Here is a 17,046-nt window from a genome sequence, read left to right on the forward strand (position 1 = left end):
GCTGACACTTGCCCCCCCCCCCCACCACCACATCCTGCCCCAACATCCACCCACGCCACAACACCACCTCTCTACGCTTTCACCGGACTCACCGTGGCAACCGCAAGGCTGATTTACATATGCTGATATGGTAACAGTGGATGGATGAGCAAAGGACATAGAATATTCAAGAGAGTTAAAAAATGATAACAATATCCTTAAATCAGAGGGGCGGGGACCATTTTGTCTCATGATGTGGTGGCAACTTTAAACAGGAAAAGACAATGCACTTGGCCAGTTTCAAGCCTTTTATTTAAAAGTAGGATAACTAGTGCTTGATTTTGGCTACTGGCATGACTGCTAACACTGTTTTTGGTAAATCATATTCAACGTTTTCTTCAAGAATTTGTATATGAATAATACGCTCAATGAGAATGAATAATATGTGCAACGATTGTATTTTCTCCTAACCAATCAAATGTATTTTAGCTGAGCATTTCAAAACACAAGCTGTGATAAAATGCATAGCAGTTTGCGTAAACAATATGGTGATTAATGTTACCTCGTGAAAGAGCTCTACTGCCCTCTTGTGTTTTGGGGTGGAAAAGCTCAGAAATAAGAGCATGGACATTGCTTTTCATTTAATCTTGAGCAGAGAATTTTCCGCTATCAAACATACATCACATTTGGGATTTATATGTGGATTTCACTCAAAAAGGAATTAATCATAAGAAAATCATTCCAAACATTTTCTAAATACATTTGTCTTTATTAGCGCCTTAAATACCACTTAAAGATTGGTATTCTAGAAAGGTTTTCACAGTACATTGGGCATCATAGAGTAGAACAAAATATACTTTGAATTCTGCATTACCTATTCATAAAAGAACATTCTAAAATTTCAAATGGATCTCCCCGATCATTTAACAAGCTTAATTAGGCACATTTAGGCATTCAAATATTCTGGATTATTTCATCAGCACTCAGCAAATCTAAACCTGCTCAACCAGAAACTCCAGGTAGCCAAGTCTTGCCCCTCATTTTAGCTGTTATTTCTTCTCTATCTGTGTTCCTTGCACCGATCAAAATGTGTCTTTTTTAAAGTAGTGATTGCTCTCGGTTTGACTCCCGTCTCCGGTGAAAGTGTTTCATTTCACTAATGCAGGAGAGAAACCATCTCACTGAATACTCTGGGGGCCGTGGGAATAATCAAAACACTGCCAGAGACAGCGAGGAATACAAACACCAGTTAAGAACAAAGGAAATGGAAATCAATGGCAGGATATGTAGATTTCTTTGACAGCTCGACACGCAAATAATCTTTTGGGAGTTTGCCCTCTGTTGCCTTTGCCAGGTTAAGATAACAACTGAGCGGGGGAATATAAAATGCAGAATGCTCCATAAAGGGCACAGCATCACACCTACTTAGTTTTGTGTGAAGGTGTTCCAAAACAATCAATAAAGAATGTACTGCAATACAAGCGAGGCAGCAGCGCCTAAGGCATGGTCATATCTATAAGTACTAGTAAACTCAGGAATTCATTAAAAAGCTGTATTATTTAAAAGCTCAACTTTGAGGCTTATGCGCAGTTGTATATGTCAGTTTGTCGACACTTGAGGAGCTTGAGGAAGGTCTCCATCTTATGGGCGTCTTTCTTGAAGCAGCTGAGTAAGGTATAGTCTCTCATCACGGATTCCAGCATCTCTGGCTGAGCGTCGTTGTGGAAAAGGCCTTGCTCACTGTTTGTGGTTAACAACCCCTCAGCCAACATCTGTAGGGACACATTTGGAAGAAATATTGATATATTACCAAAACTGGCAAGGTTTTACTGTTAAATGCTTAATTCAGGTTTGTCCATTAAAGGTCACCTATCATGCTATTTTTAGGCAATAGCATAGGTCTCAGATATATACAAATATATAATAAACATGTCTATGAAGTGTTTTGCTCAAAATACCAAACAGATCACCCATTCTAGCCATGCCTCATATCCCTCTATTTCAGCCCTGTTACTAAAGTGCTGATTCGGGCTATAAAGCTTTTTTTTTTTTTGAATGATTAAATGCCATATCATGTTCAAAACCATATCAAGGATTATTTCTGAAACAGTATGGAGCTCAAATGCTTTCTCTCTTGCCGGTTTAGCACAAGGTGAGTTCCTTTTTATATCCTGCACATGCTCTCTCCAGTAGGCTACAGGTTAGCTCTGAGCATAGCCGCGGGAAGTAGGGGTGCTGGAGGTGCTGCAGCACCCCCTGTTGGCGAATGGTGTACTTTTTTGCCGGTTACTATTATGTTAATGTTACTGTTGAAATCTCTCCCCACTTTTGGCCACACCCCCTAAGTAAAATGACTTCCCGCGGCTATGGCTCTGAGTGTTAGCGATGCTTGCTAATGTAAACAAAGACCATATTACGTCCAAAACAGTCGGGCATTGTTTCTGATAGCATGGGTGTAAGCCAGCCCACATTTTTGATATAACGTCATATCGGCAGCAAATCTGGATCAGCTCCGTTGTAGCCCCGTTTTTAGAGATTTGCGCACGGAGGAAAAGAGAGAGGGTTGTATTTTCTGACACTTTGTGAGTTCCCTGACACACCGGGGAGACATATTTATGTATAAAAGACATCATAAAGTGCATTTTGCATGACACTGTAGGTCCCTTTTAAATATTTGTACTTATAGTAATCAAACATTCTGCTGTGGGTTTTTCTCTATGGCAGTCAATGGGATTGTACCCACCTTCTTGATGAGGACCACCACTCCTTGCTCCAGACTGATCAGCTTCTCAGACACCCACTTGGTCTTGTTAAGCAGTGTGTCAGGAGCCACATCGTAGAGATTCAGTGAGGTCTGCAGGTAGACCAAAGGCTCGATCCACGACTGGACCAGCATCAACACAGAGTGGAGCAACCATTTGTCCTGCAGGGCACACAGGTGAGAAGTTAAAATGACTGAACGAATGCATGATTCACTGCACAAAAAGTACAAATACTGAACATAAAGTTGTCCCTAGAAACTACAAAACATGACAGAGCTGCAGTAGAACTGTCTTTGGTGTTTGATCACATGCCAGCTACAAAACATTCAGCAGCATCAGTTGGTTGAAATGTCATGGGTGAAGCAGTTGAGCCCGCTTAAATTCCCCTAAGCAGAGTAGACTCCAAAGCAAGTGAAAATGACCGCCATACAAATGGCCATTAAACCGCAGCGCAGGCAATATTTCAGCAGAAAGGGCAAAGGATAAATTATTAACATAAAGAAGAGCCTTGCAGTATATGCAGTTTCAAAGATCACATGTACTGTTATGGTGGTGATATGACTTTCAATAAGTAGTTTCAATACTGCTAAAAATCCTGAAGTATATTGCTATTGCCATTTTTACTTGGCCTTTGTTCAGATTACAGTTTACATCAGCTAAATCACTTCTTCATAGGCATTTCGATAAGTGGTTCAATCTAGTTTTAATCGTACTTATCAAACTGATATTAGGCTGTGACCAGTTGGACAGTGATCAAAACCTCACTAGGCACACACAGTTTGAAAAAGAAAAACACTTCTAAGAGATTTGAGGACCTTCAATTGTAATTAGACCAAACACTATCATTTAGCAGCTGACAGGGGCAGACGGAGGGGAGGTTCAGTTGCACACTTTGTACACATTGTTTTGAATAAGAAAGTTTTGGCTCTAAGCGCCACTAAAGCTTTCAAAGACATTTTTATTTATTTGTTTAACCACACTAAAGCCTGCACACACACATACACATACAATGACACATGCACACAAACTGGTAACTCCACTCTTATGCACAGAAACAAACAGACACAAGTGCATTCTCCTAGACAAGATTACTGTCTCCTATAACACATATTTACGCACATAAAAGCAGCGTTGCACTCAGACACACACTGGTATTGTTAACAGGCTAAGATCAAAGGACTGACAAACACAATTAAAAACATCTCTGGTGTTCAGCGGCCATGTACATACAGAGATCTGTTGGATTTCACTCCTGGAGCTGGGGATGGGTAAGGCTTTGGTGATGCATGCATAGCCTGCTTGGTTCCTCTGGAGCTGCAATTCGAACGGGATGAACATCTCCTCCTAGAAATCCATACAAGCATGCGGGGGGGGGAAATACAAAAGAAAAAAACATGTCAAAATACACTCACCTAAGGGGTACATTCATGTGCACACATAGATATTTGTGTAACAATACTTACTGATATTTTTTCTAACCCTCCTTAATGTTAAATCCTGAAAAAAACTTGTTTTGAGTTTATGTTATTCTATTTATTCAAAACTGAATGCCATAAGCAGCATGATACCAATCTGTGTTACATTTTTGAATAATATTTGTTTCTGGCAGAACATTTAAATGTTTCACTCTAGTACTAAACCTCAACTAAAGAGAAGCAACCCTTTTGTCTTATTTAAACTGATGTAAAACCTCCAGTTCTCATAGGAACAGAATTACAAGAACCCACATAAGGAAGCATCTTGAAAACAATGACAAAAGCTTCACCAATCTCTGCCACTGGAGACTCAGCGGAGACTCATTTTGTTCCGCAGCATGTTCTCTATTGAAGACCTCATGCAGCGTCTTCTCTGTTACAAGTCCTACATCATCCCATTTCAAAGACCATTTTTGATCTGCAGCCGCGGAGTGAAGGGGATTCAACAGGCTGTAAAACCTGTGCTCTCACTGCTGCGGTATATCATTATCACATTCGTATTACTGCAATGTAGGCCTGCTTCTTCAATAAAACATCTTTGGCTGAGAAGAGAGATAGAAGATTACTTTGAAGCCTGGCAGTGAGGCGATGATCATGTCGGAATCAAAAGCAAATAACACAGAGTACCTAGTCCTTAAGGTCCAGCACAGTGTGGGAAAGTCCAACAAAAAGTACTTTTGCTTTCATTGTAGAACTCATTCAAAGTGCTGCTAGACTGCAGGATGGATAGATTCCAACATCAAAATAACATATCTTGGGAAATGCAAAGCTACTGTAACTTATGAGCGATATATGAACTACTTTCTAGCCTTGACATGTGGATAAACAACCAAATGTAGCTGCTCTTGTTTTTTTCCGTATTATTAAAAAGGTAAGATCATGCAGCTTCTCAAAAGCAAAATTATGCATTTCTGTCACCGTAGCATTTGCCTAAGGCTGCGTTTCTACAGCACTGCTTTTCAAAATGCTGATTTCACATTTCATAAACATATATTTTTTAAACTAACTCATGCCCCACATAGGCCCTGAATGCAATGAATGGATTACCTTTCATTGCATCCTCTCTTTCTACGTACAATAACAAGGATTTTCTATTTTCTAGTGTGAAGAGGGATTCAGTTTCTCCTGAGGCTATACACTGCTATAAATATGCCTTTACAGTTTACTGAAGGAGCCTGCGGATGTAAAGGGTCCGCCGACATGTTTTTCCGATACAGAACATGAGTGCGAAGACTCATTTTGGGGTTCTACTCACAAACAAAGAGCATGATTCTTCTGAGACACGGTAGATGAGCTCGGCGTGTTGGATGACTCGGTCTAGAAGCTTCTCTTGGGAGATGGAGGGGCAGCTGTTGAGGCCGCCCTGATCTTCCCTACAGTCTAGGGGGATGCTTACGGTTTGCAGACAGGGCCAGAGCAATAGAGGCCATACAACGCTCTGCATGACTGACAACCAAAAATAAAAATCACATATAACAAATTCACTGCTCAAGTAAAGAAACTGTTGTAATTTGAATCTGTCCCAACAACTACAAAAGTTGTCTGTCAAGTGTGATGCATTACCTGTCATCTTGTTCATTCTGTTCATTCTGTTCAGGACCTTCCTACCTTTTCTGTCATGCTCACTCCATTTATAAATCCTGACCAGGCCATGAATAAAGAATACAGGGCTTTTGGTCTTGCGTAGGTTCTTGTAAAAAGATGCTGGTCTTCCCAAAGCAATGCATTTATTTTCTCATGCATTATACTACAAAGGTAACTTCAGTCACTCAAAGCAAGGCCTAAATACGTCATCTTTCTACCTGATGTAAAATTACAAACTGGGATTTTTCTAATTATTTCTGGCAAAACTAAATCTGTATAAGACAATAAAAAAAGAAAGAAATCTGAATAACTGTTGTGTACATTTATATTCCACCCAGTATCCTGATACCTTATGCCAACAAATCTAAGAATGAAGACTGAGACTGATTAGATTTATCAAACAAAAGCTCAGAAAAGGAATGGGCTGAAAAATCCTTCCTTTCAGCGGAGTTAAGTATGTAATGTAGATTTATACATTCATGACAGAGAAAGCTGCATAAAATAGAGAGCGTAGAACTGTAGTCGACACAACAAAGAGAGCCTGACTGAACGAGATTCAGAAATCACTGAGATCTAACAAAACCCCTCAAATGTTGACATTCATATTCCATCCTGTTCAGAAAACCATGGGTGTTTGAGAGTAGCTCTACCCACAAGCTATGGTTTCCAAATGGTAATGACTGTGTTTAGCTGTCATAGAAGGAAGCACACGTTTAGTAGTAATCCACGCCTGCTTGATACAGACTCCATTAAATGCTACATCTCCTTTCTCTCGATTCACTTTTGATTTGATCCATCCTTGTGTTACTGTAAATTGAAAGATTAGCGGGGATGAATTGTCTCGCAATAAATCCATCTGTTTATTTTGAATGTAAATTACTGGAGATTTCTGCTTCGTACACATAAAATATAATGTTATCGTCTGTTATCATAAAGCATAAATAGAAGGACTGAGGGTTTTTTCTTTGAAAACAGGGATATCATTCAAAAGGCTTAAGCGTAAATGTTTGTTTCCTCAGCATGTTTAAAGATAAGCCAAAGACAGACGGGATCAGAAGGTGGCAGCTGAGGGGTGTAAAGTTACTGAGAGATGGTTTCCACTTGTGCATTCTCAAGACACCTGAAACCTCACGACACATATGCCGACCTTTTCAATATGAAACAATGTTCTCTTCTCATCACCTTTCTGTTACTCCCACACTTGTTCCTTCTCCTCTTCTTCGTGGCTTAGCAGGTTTTTTTTTTAAATGTAAGCACACCTCTCCGAAGCATCTTGTCTTCTTCATGTTATTCCTATTACATCTACAGGAAATATGTGCAGGTTCATTTACAAAACATCCCAATTCATGTGATATCATGTCATATTACAATAGTTCAATCTATTCTTATTATTTTAAAGTGTTACCATTTAGGGTAACACTTTATATTAAAGGTGGGGTAGGTAAGTTTGAGAAACCGGCTTGATGATACACTTTTTGTTATATTCCATGGAATGCTCTTAACATCCCGATAGCAATGAATATTTTAAGTGCTTTGACAAAAAATCCATAAAAAAATGTCATCTGTGGAAGCCGTAGTACTGTAAAAAGCACGACCAATCATTTTAGTCGGCCCGGCTAAAATAACTGGATGGCCTACCTGCCTGTCAGCCTTCCATCTGTGCACAAACTTATCTCGTGCCCTCATTGGTCATGTGCGCGCTCGTGTGTGTTGGAGGAGGGGCTCTATAAGGAAGTGGCAGATTTTCTCCGGCTGTGTATTTTCAAATTCTAGCGCACTCGAGCTGGTTTCTCCAAACTTACCTACCCCACCTTTAAGGTACACAAATTAACCATCAACTAGTTGTTAATTAACATGTATATTATCAGTATATTGGCTCTTTAGTAGTCATTATAAAACACTTGCCTTATTCTACATGACCATATTCTACAAGTAATAAGCCATTAGTTGAGAGTTTTTCCTCAATAACCCTCTAATTAGTGCTTATTTGTTGCAAGTAAGGAAGTTGTTGTACATGAGTTTTGGTCTTAATATGCTCTGCTCAATATGGGCCTAATAAGGCAGTAGTACCACAAGAATAGTAATTATCCCATAATAACACTTAACAAATATGATCTATTCTTATGTAACAAGACATGAAACTACAAGTGTTAATTAAGTCTAAATAACTTAAAAATTAGGTATTTCTATCTAAGAACATGTTCCCTATTTTAAAGTGAAGTCTTGTTCATAACCAATAAGCTAGTAGTTTGACTCTAATTGACCTGAACAGGTTCCCTATTCTAAAGTTACCTCCTCTTCACACTTTGTAAATACATTAGGGTTATTGAGGAAAAACTCTCAACTAATGGCTTATTACTTGTAGAATACGGTCATGTAGAATAAGGCATTAATAAGTGTTTTATAATGACTACTAAAGAGCCAATGTACTGCTAATATGCATGTTAATAGTTGATGGTTCATTTGTGTACCTTAATATAAAGTGTTACCATATTTAGTCTTTGTAGCACAACCTTATACAGGTTTAACCTAATTAACCTAAACAATTACATATGAAAATGAATGAAGACCTTTTTCTGTGCATCTGCATTTTTTATAAACATTGCTTTATAATCTATAAAAAAAAACACATAATTCTGGTAGAAATGTGTTTAAGTTTTTTTTATATTTTCATTGGCAAAACCCCATCATCGCAGCGTTGCCAAGCTTATTCTTCCACTATAGAATGTGTTCACCTTTTTCACACATTTGCTATAAAGTATGTGACACTGTCTCACTACCGTTTTAATTTCATGGGGTAATGTTTTTTTGTAGTTTTAATGTTGTCCATGTAAAGTGTATTCACACATGGGCACAGCTGCTGTGCTTGTATCTATTTTTTTTATTTATGAAGCAATTTCTGGTTTGGAAACTAAGGTGAGAATTGCCTTCAACAAAGAGGCACGCAGAGATATGCATTAATGAAAAAACATGAAGCGGAGAAACTGTGTTAGATGGAAAATTGCCACCAAACCTTTGTGTCTATTTGCACAAACAGATCCCCACGTAATTTAATGTCTGGCACTTACAGTATGGTATGTAGTGTGTTATCTTAATTTCAAAGCTGTCCATCTGGGGAAGAAAAAAACAGGGAGTTGGTGCATGAAATAACTTGTCAAATCAGGTTGTAGAAAAACATCTTCTACCTGTTTTAAATGTGAAAAATCAACAGGGAATGTTAATACAGGAGTCACAGTGTACATATGTTGATATACAATATTTATAAATCATATTGGTTCACCTAACATTATATTACAGCCTTTTTTTGATATGTCTTATCGGATATTCTTTCAACACACAAAGGGTTTTGCAGAGGACACTCTACTTCTACAAGGTACAGTAATCTATTCATGTCCACTGTGTATCTCCAACATCTTCATGTACAAAACCCATCCCTTGACCTTGAAGCCGCTTCTGTTGCTTCTACAGTCCATTGTGTCACAATAGTACCATAGAATCTGGTGCTTTAGATGCAAAGTGCGCTTAAATGGAAATTCATGCCTCTCACAGATTCAGTTTGTTCTGGCAAATTCTGTACATACATCGGCCTGTACTATTTCAAAATGTCCTTATTTGTTGTCCTGAACAATATCGTCAAGCTAATAATCAGTATTGGTGCAGTGTGACACATTTTGGTCAGCTGATTTGGGTTCCTTCAACAAAATGTTGTCTTTAAATGTTTGGAATTTTGGAATATGAGACAGAAATCTCTGAAGCATGAATGTAATCGCCAGAAGAAAGCTAAGATTATAAATGAACTACATCACGGTTCGCATGAGTGCGCATCTCCACCGCTAAGTTATGTCTTGGCGTGATGACGTTTAGTCTCTATTTTTTTTACTTTTTTGTGCAACCAGTTCCATCATTTTGAAAAGCTGCTAATGGTCCCGGGCTGGATTTGTACCCTGTTCCTCGGCTTTTGACAATGATGAGTGTGGTATATACTGAGGTGTTTTATAAAATAGAACAAAATGAAAATATCTTAAGCTTGTGGTAAACAAAAGAAAGTTCACTTTGAGACGAAGGAACCAGTAAAAACGTTTAAAATGCTAACTAATTTCGGGTTTTAGGATGAATTCCTGCACTTCTCTTTCCTTAGTCGTTGAAACAAGATTTCCTCTCATGTTAAAACCATGACTGTACAGTATGCCATGTATGTCATGCTATATCCATGCCAGCAAGAGAAAAGGACAATTTAATGGGAAGAAAACACACACATTAATCAGTCTGTTCCTGACAGACTTCACATGCTTGCTGATGGTTGATTGGCAGCTCCTAAATTAGGACGCTTTGCTCCCCTGGTATGTTTGTGGTGGTGTTTATATGATGATGTGAGAGAGAGAGATAAGAAGGAAGAGAGCGCTGTATATACTAAAGCGGTCAAGTAAAGAAAAGGCAATTGTACGGTCAGGGGAATACTACACATACATATCTGCTTAAATCAATGCAAAGAACACTGTATGTTGGCGGGATTAAGTGGAAGTCAATGGGATATATTTTTATCCCTTGATATTTGCCAACCCTTATACTGGAATTTATTTTGGCTTTGTTCCATAAAGAAACATACAAAATTACATTTGGAAATATATACAATTTGTTTGTACTTTTGTCTATTATATTTTCATTTATATTCCCATTATTCTTCAGTATATTGTTTTATTGCAAATAAGGTCTGCCTTGAAAATTAGATTGTATTCTCAATGGGATTTACCTGAGACAATAGAAGTTGTAATTGCAAAAATGCAAGATTTACACAATATTACACCCTCCAAACTTTAGAATTACAACACTTTTTTTGTACCATTATCCTTGTTTGTGTGCTTATCTTCTGGCAGGGAATATACAAAAAGGTAAGCTATTCACACTTTCAAAGAGATAATAGCTTTTATCTGGATTCACCTCATGAGTGTATTTTAACTGTCCCTAGCATTTTGTACAATCTGTATGCAGTCAGTTGACAGCATTGTGTGCATGACAAGTACTGAATGCATTATTCACTGTTTAAGAGTGACAAGAACTCAGCAGATTTGAGCAGCTTGTCTCATAGCCGATTCCTCCTTTTCTTACCAGCTGTCGTGTTTTTGATGTGCGACAATGTAACCACAAGTGGCATTAAAACACACAATATTATCGTCCTCTTTTCAGGCTTCAAAGGAACTAAGTTTCTTGTGCAGTCAGCTCTCACCCACACTGTAGCTACCAGCTGAATTGTCCATATTTGTCTGGGATGATGAATTATTATCATATCATTTTAAATGAGCAAAAGAAAACAGTTGGAGGATTAGCCCTAAGGCCTGTTCCGTGGCTATCTTATTCTTTCATGAAATGGAGAAAACAGGCATTTCTTTTAATGAGAACTCGAGACACTCAATTCTGTAGTGCAATATCAACAGTCCTGAGGCATTTGGGAAAACTATAAATTCGCATCTTAGGCCTTTTTATAACTGTTGCAATTGGGTCATTGTGTTTGTTTGTTTGTATGTGCAGTGTGTGCCTGCGTGTGTTTGTAGGTTTTAGCATTTGCATTTAATTACTAATTTGCATTTAATTCCTTTGTATCCCATGCATGGAGAAGACAAACACATTTTGAGAAATGTGTTTTTAAAAACAATTATCAATGTAGTGTGAATTGCTTGTAGCAGATTTAATACATATTCAATAACAATTGATTTAATTGAGTAGAATGCCAGCAATATGTGGCTGCTTGGGGCATGTATACAGAAAATCTGATCAAATTGTTTTGATATACTCTCATAATCTGAAGTAACTAATGAGTATAATCTTATTCAGTGGCTTAAATACTTCAATCACATAAAAGCACACACTTACTTTGGGAGGCGCTGGTCCTCAATATAAAATCCAAATTCCTCCTAAGATGGAGAACAAAATCCCAGATCACAGGGAAAGGCAACGTTTTTGACCTACTGGGACCGGTGATCTTGTGGCAACAGGACTGGTGGAAGTTACAAAATTGTTCAGATGCCACTTGCTTATAGGAGGAAGGGGTTATAAAACAGCAGGCAAAAGGTTATCAGGTGATAACCTGTTTAACATTGAAGACACAGTGGGGGAAAGTCCATTGATAACATATTTAACTTTCCCATTTTTTAAACCAGGGAGGTCTCACCTGAACTGATACCAAACATTAATGAATCATATTATTACAATGAATACAACCTGACACACAATGGCATATATTTCACTAAACAATAGCCAACTGACCAGGAATGAAGTTACAAAACGTAAGGATTTTTAAACATACCAATCAATCTGGGGGGGGGGGGGGGGGGGGGGGTCAGAGAGGAAGGGGTGCTGCGTTAACACCCCCACCTCCCAGAAGCCATTGAGTTATAGAGAGACATGGTCCTGTTGTTTAACTGAGCAGTTGCTAAATTAACATACATGTTATTATAAATGCAAACATCTGGGTCTCCATTGTGTTCTGCTGCTGCGCTTCATGTCTTCTGGATAGTACACATATTAGCAGTCCTCGGGGTAGATGGGGTTCATTTGTGTCATTTCTGAGATTTTCCAGAGCTGTGAAGCATCCTTCTAACTGTGCTTCAGTCATTTCACTCCTTGGGGAAAGAACATCTTGATCCTACAAAGATGTTCTTATAGCGTTTACTTTAATATCAGTAATTGAACTGAAGGATGTACTTCAAAAATCTAGCAAACTTCTTAACCATTATTTTGTTTAATGTCTTTCATAAATATCTAAAAGTAGAGTTTTTTTTTTTAAAGCAATTTATTTGAATCACAAGTGAACAAATACAAAAAATAAATAAATAAATGCCTTATGGACCAAGGGCTTCCTCAATTATTAATACCAATGGAGAGTTGAAAAGTGCACAGCCTGCATTTCAAAAAATCGTACAGCAGATAAGGCAAAGACAATCTTCTAATGCTTTAGAATGCTAATTTCTAATTTATACCAATTTGGTTTATAATTAGTGTGAAGATGTGTGATTATGTGTGTGTGTGTGTGTGTGTGTGTGTGTGTGTGTGTGTGTGTGTGTGTGTTTTGAGTTTGAGTATGTTTTGATTGCAATTGCGCCTTTAGCCAAGCACTTTTTGGATGAAAAAAAAAATAGAAAACTGCCAAATGCTTATTTATTTATTGGATTCAAGATTTTGATAAATTGTTGTACAAGGCAAGTTTATTCATATATAGCACCTTTCAACACAAGGCAATTCAAAGTGCTTTACAAAAATGAAAGACATTAAGAAAACAGAAACATTGGAATACACACTGCAAATGTTTAACAGACTGCATTTTCTGAATATATTTAGTTGTATGTTTTGACTCTTTAATATATCCCTCCTCATTCAAAATTCAAAAATGCATAATATCATTTGCTATTCTGTTTAGACAACTAACTAAGTGAAGTTACGTACATACCTTTAAATAAGTATACATTAAGTCTTGGTTATATACGAGACACAACCTTAACACTAAAAGGACAGCTCCACTTCATCCAATTCCCTAATATTGCCAGTAAAGAGCTTAAATCGAAGCCCATTGCTCATAGAGACGCTAAAGGGTGCATTTTATTACTCTATAAACCCACCTTCAATTTAGCATCAATATTTGTTATCAATAATTGGAAAAGTCCAGATTTTCTAAATAGCTACAATATTAAATGACATTATGACTTCAATTCAATACAGAATTGTTAACTGCACTGGACGGATCTCAAGATTTTGATAAAGAGATTCTTTGTTTTAAAGTTTTTGTAATTGTTTTTCGGGAGTGTTAGTATTTGACAACCTGGAAATAGTACGTTGCTTGACTACCTATAACCAGACATCATACAACATGAATATATAATGATGATTTTAACACAGCATACATGTTTTCCCCCTTTTTAAGAATTGGCACCACACCAAATGCCAAAGTAGAAGACCACATCACCTTTCTCCTCTTTGATTTCTGTTGTTTGACTTAAAACTGCTTTCTCATCAGAGGCCGGACCCTGGAGACTTGTGGATGACAGTTCTGGGCTGATCCATTTACACTTTCCCCCCGGCTAAATTAGCACCTCCCTTCAGAAACATGCAACACTTTCTCCTTCAGACGCAATCTCACACTAACTTCTCGACGTGGTTGCAGCAGGAGAAGCACTTCTGTGTCTCATGCACTTACTCTCCCCTCCCTCCGGGGCCTCTGGAGGAACACACCTGCATGCACAACAACAACAATTAGAGAGTGATCATGATGATCAGTGGTGATGAATTCAGCTTTGGAGTTTGTTATTTCCCAGTGGGATTCGGTGGCAGTGCAGAAGAGAAAAGCAAAAGCAGCACAAGTATGCATGTCTTGCCTCGATGCCACGTGTCATTTTTTTGACAAGTCTCAGGGATAAAGAAAGCAGGCATAAAGCTTTAAATCAAATTGGTCACACAGCCTTGCCAATCACTGTGGACAACATATGCAGGCTCACAACCGAGGTGAAGCTGCTGTTACGTGTCTCGGCGGTGAGCAATCTCCCTGTGCTCTAAAATGGAAAGGAAACTGTTACACACCCACAGCTATAGAGGAAGGGATTTGCGTGGGCCGAGGTACAACTATACTCAATCGCCACTGTGGGAGAAGCTTTAGCTTTGCCCTTCTTCAAAGTGAGATTTACAAAAAGGAAATGCTCGGCTAGGTTTATTCTAAAGAAGCTCCTGATGGTGGGAAGACAAAAGGTACTTCACACTATCCTCCCTGGGGCATATGTACTCCAAAGCTCCACTTCTCCGCTTTACTCCTTATTCTAAGTACATGTCCCCCCCTAGAGTGCACTGCACTTTCTCCCGCGCTTGTCTCTCTCCTTCAATCTTTTTCTTCTTTTTGTTTTACCTACCCATATTTCCCTCACCTAATTTCACTTGTCTTCTTCCCATACACCCCGCTGTCTCCATTCCTCTGCTTTTGCATCACTTCCACTCGTTCTCATCCCCACTTTCACCTTTACGTTTCTGCCTCTCTACCTCCTGCTTCCCCCTCTCACCACTTCCTCCCCCTCTTCTCTCTGTCTGTGTTTAGCAAAGTGTTGGCTAGCTCGGAGCAAAACCCTCTATTAAAAGACGCCAAGGCCAGATGGCGGCTCCGAGATTGGATCACATCAACTCTGAAGGTCTCTGTGAGTTCCTGCCTTTCCTTTTTTTTTCTGGGCATCTCAAAAATAACTTGCACTTTAGCATTTCACCTACTAACCCAGTGGGAGACTTACTCAAATTACAATTTCCTATCAGCTCAGGAAATAATCAGAGAAACTGAAAATACTTGTATATAATGTTGCTGTCATTCAGCAGCAACATACATTCTGAAAACTGTCCTCAGAAAACCTTCTTGGCTAGTTTTCATCTCATGTATCTAACTGAGCCAAAAGCAATTTCAGGAATGGAAGTCTTTTGTGTCGTTTTTGTACATCTCCTTTCACTACTTATACATTCTGTACTGTAGGCTAGCCATAACTAAAGGCTTTCAAACTGTGATGGATCTTGTTAAAACACAGACTTCAAATCCCCTGGCGACACTATTTATCCCCAAGGTGGACTTGTTGCTGTAGAAAGGGAAATGTAACATGTCTGCAGATCTCAAAAGAAGAGAAGCAGGTACAATATATCCACAGGGAGAAAACCCTGCAGTTTGCCTAATGAGGCATTGCCAGACTATACACTCTGGTCAGTTCGGGAGATGAGCGTGAAATTCCCCATTAAATAATGTGAAAGTCACACTAAGAAGCCCTCCTGAGGCAAAGTGTCTGTAGAAGGGATGACTAACTCAATGAATTCAGTCCCTCGGAAAGTTTCTCTTCAACTTGTTTTATGGTATTGTTTGTCAAAATAACCATTTGTCCTGTTGGTGTGTGTCGATATCAGGAATGAGTGCACCGAAGCACACAGGGTTAAGGCTGACTGACTCCAACCCGGTGCTTGCACCCTAAAAAAAGTTATCCATTTCCTTTTTTATTAATCTTTTCCTTCTGTGCGGTGGTGATTGTCAGGTAACATTTAGAAAAGCTCCATCTCTTTGCCATGCATGCTAAAGCTTAACTCCTGCCATTTTCTTCCTCCCTCCTCCATCCCTTCTCCTTTCTGCTGAGAAACAAGTTCATTGTGATTCTGAATGCAGTTCCACGGCTCAATGGGTTCTGCTTGAAATGAGATTTGAGAGAGTGAGCATGAGAAAGACAGAGAACCTCCAGCTGCCTAGCGTCTTGATGAATAAAAGATGGAGGCAGCAGCGTCTTATAAACAACAACAGAGCATAATTAGTTCAGTCCTTTTTATTTTAGGAACACTTTATGTGACATTTCCTTTGTGTGGCTGCTTTCATCACGCACGCCCTGCCTGCTTTTATGTCGTGTGGACTCCTCTCTCTCTCTTCCTTGTAAGTCAACAGTGAAGCTGGAATAATATTTGCGTTCTATGCATATGTAAACACTGACATATATTCTGTATACTCTGGATACTGCATACACTTCTTCAGTTTACAGTTGCAATATCTATACAGTAAATTGCTGACAACAAACTAACAATGGACATCTTGATACTTCATGTTATAAACCTCGTACTTACAGTACAGCTTAAATGTGCCAGGCCTTGGTTGAACTTGATATGTTAACAATTTAATTGATACGAGAAAGCTTGCCTTATGCAAAGGAAGAAAAACATGTGCAAAACCAAGACAAATGTTATATAAAGCACGATGACCTTACTTTTTGGTTGTTTCACAGAACAACATCCATCTTTTTATCTTGCTTCTCAATATGAAAGACTTTGACTACTTTTTCAATGACAAATGCACCTGCTCTTAGGTCACAGATGTTTATCTCCTTTGAATATCAGTTAGTTTCAAAACATTTTCTTAAAAAGTCAGATGAATGGGCTATTTGGACTAATGGACTACTAATTAGCTTTTAACATAATATGACCTGTAGCTGTGAGAGATTGTGGCTAGGCTTCATCAAAGTCGTTTTCCCATTAGCCGTTTACTGACATTCTCCCCGTGTAAAAAGCTAGGTCAGTACATGTATGTTTCAGTGATATACCTGACGTTATTAAGAATTGAGCGTCCCACATATTTTGAACACAGGGGATCCAAATCCAAATCCTAAAAGTACCACTTCTGTTTGACTCAGGTTGTCTGTAGATACTCAGCAGTCTCTCCACATATCGTCTGCTCTGCTGAATGTGGCCCGGTCTAATGGCATCTG

General features: G+C 38.6%; 1 protein-coding gene across 1 annotated transcript; it reads right to left on the reverse strand.

Moving 5' to 3' along the window:
* Positions 1–727: 727 nt before the first annotated feature.
* smtla (somatolactin alpha) lies at positions 728–5,871 on the reverse strand. The gene is made up of 5 exons (XM_034114873.1): positions 5,780–5,871; positions 5,472–5,662; positions 3,972–4,085; positions 2,723–2,902; positions 728–1,751 (listed from the first exon to the last, which is right to left on the reverse strand). Exons 1-5 carry the CDS (start codon positions 5,802–5,804, stop codon positions 1,560–1,562), a joined length of 702 nt encoding a protein of 233 aa, XP_033970764.1. The 5' UTR covers positions 5,805–5,871; the 3' UTR covers positions 728–1,559.
* Positions 5,872–17,046: the final 11,175 nt, after the last annotated feature.

This window comes from Trematomus bernacchii, unplaced genomic scaffold (assembly GCF_902827165.1).
Source record: "Trematomus bernacchii unplaced genomic scaffold, fTreBer1.1, whole genome shotgun sequence".
In the NCBI taxonomy this organism is placed as follows: domain Eukaryota; kingdom Metazoa; phylum Chordata; class Actinopteri; order Perciformes; family Nototheniidae; genus Trematomus; species Trematomus bernacchii.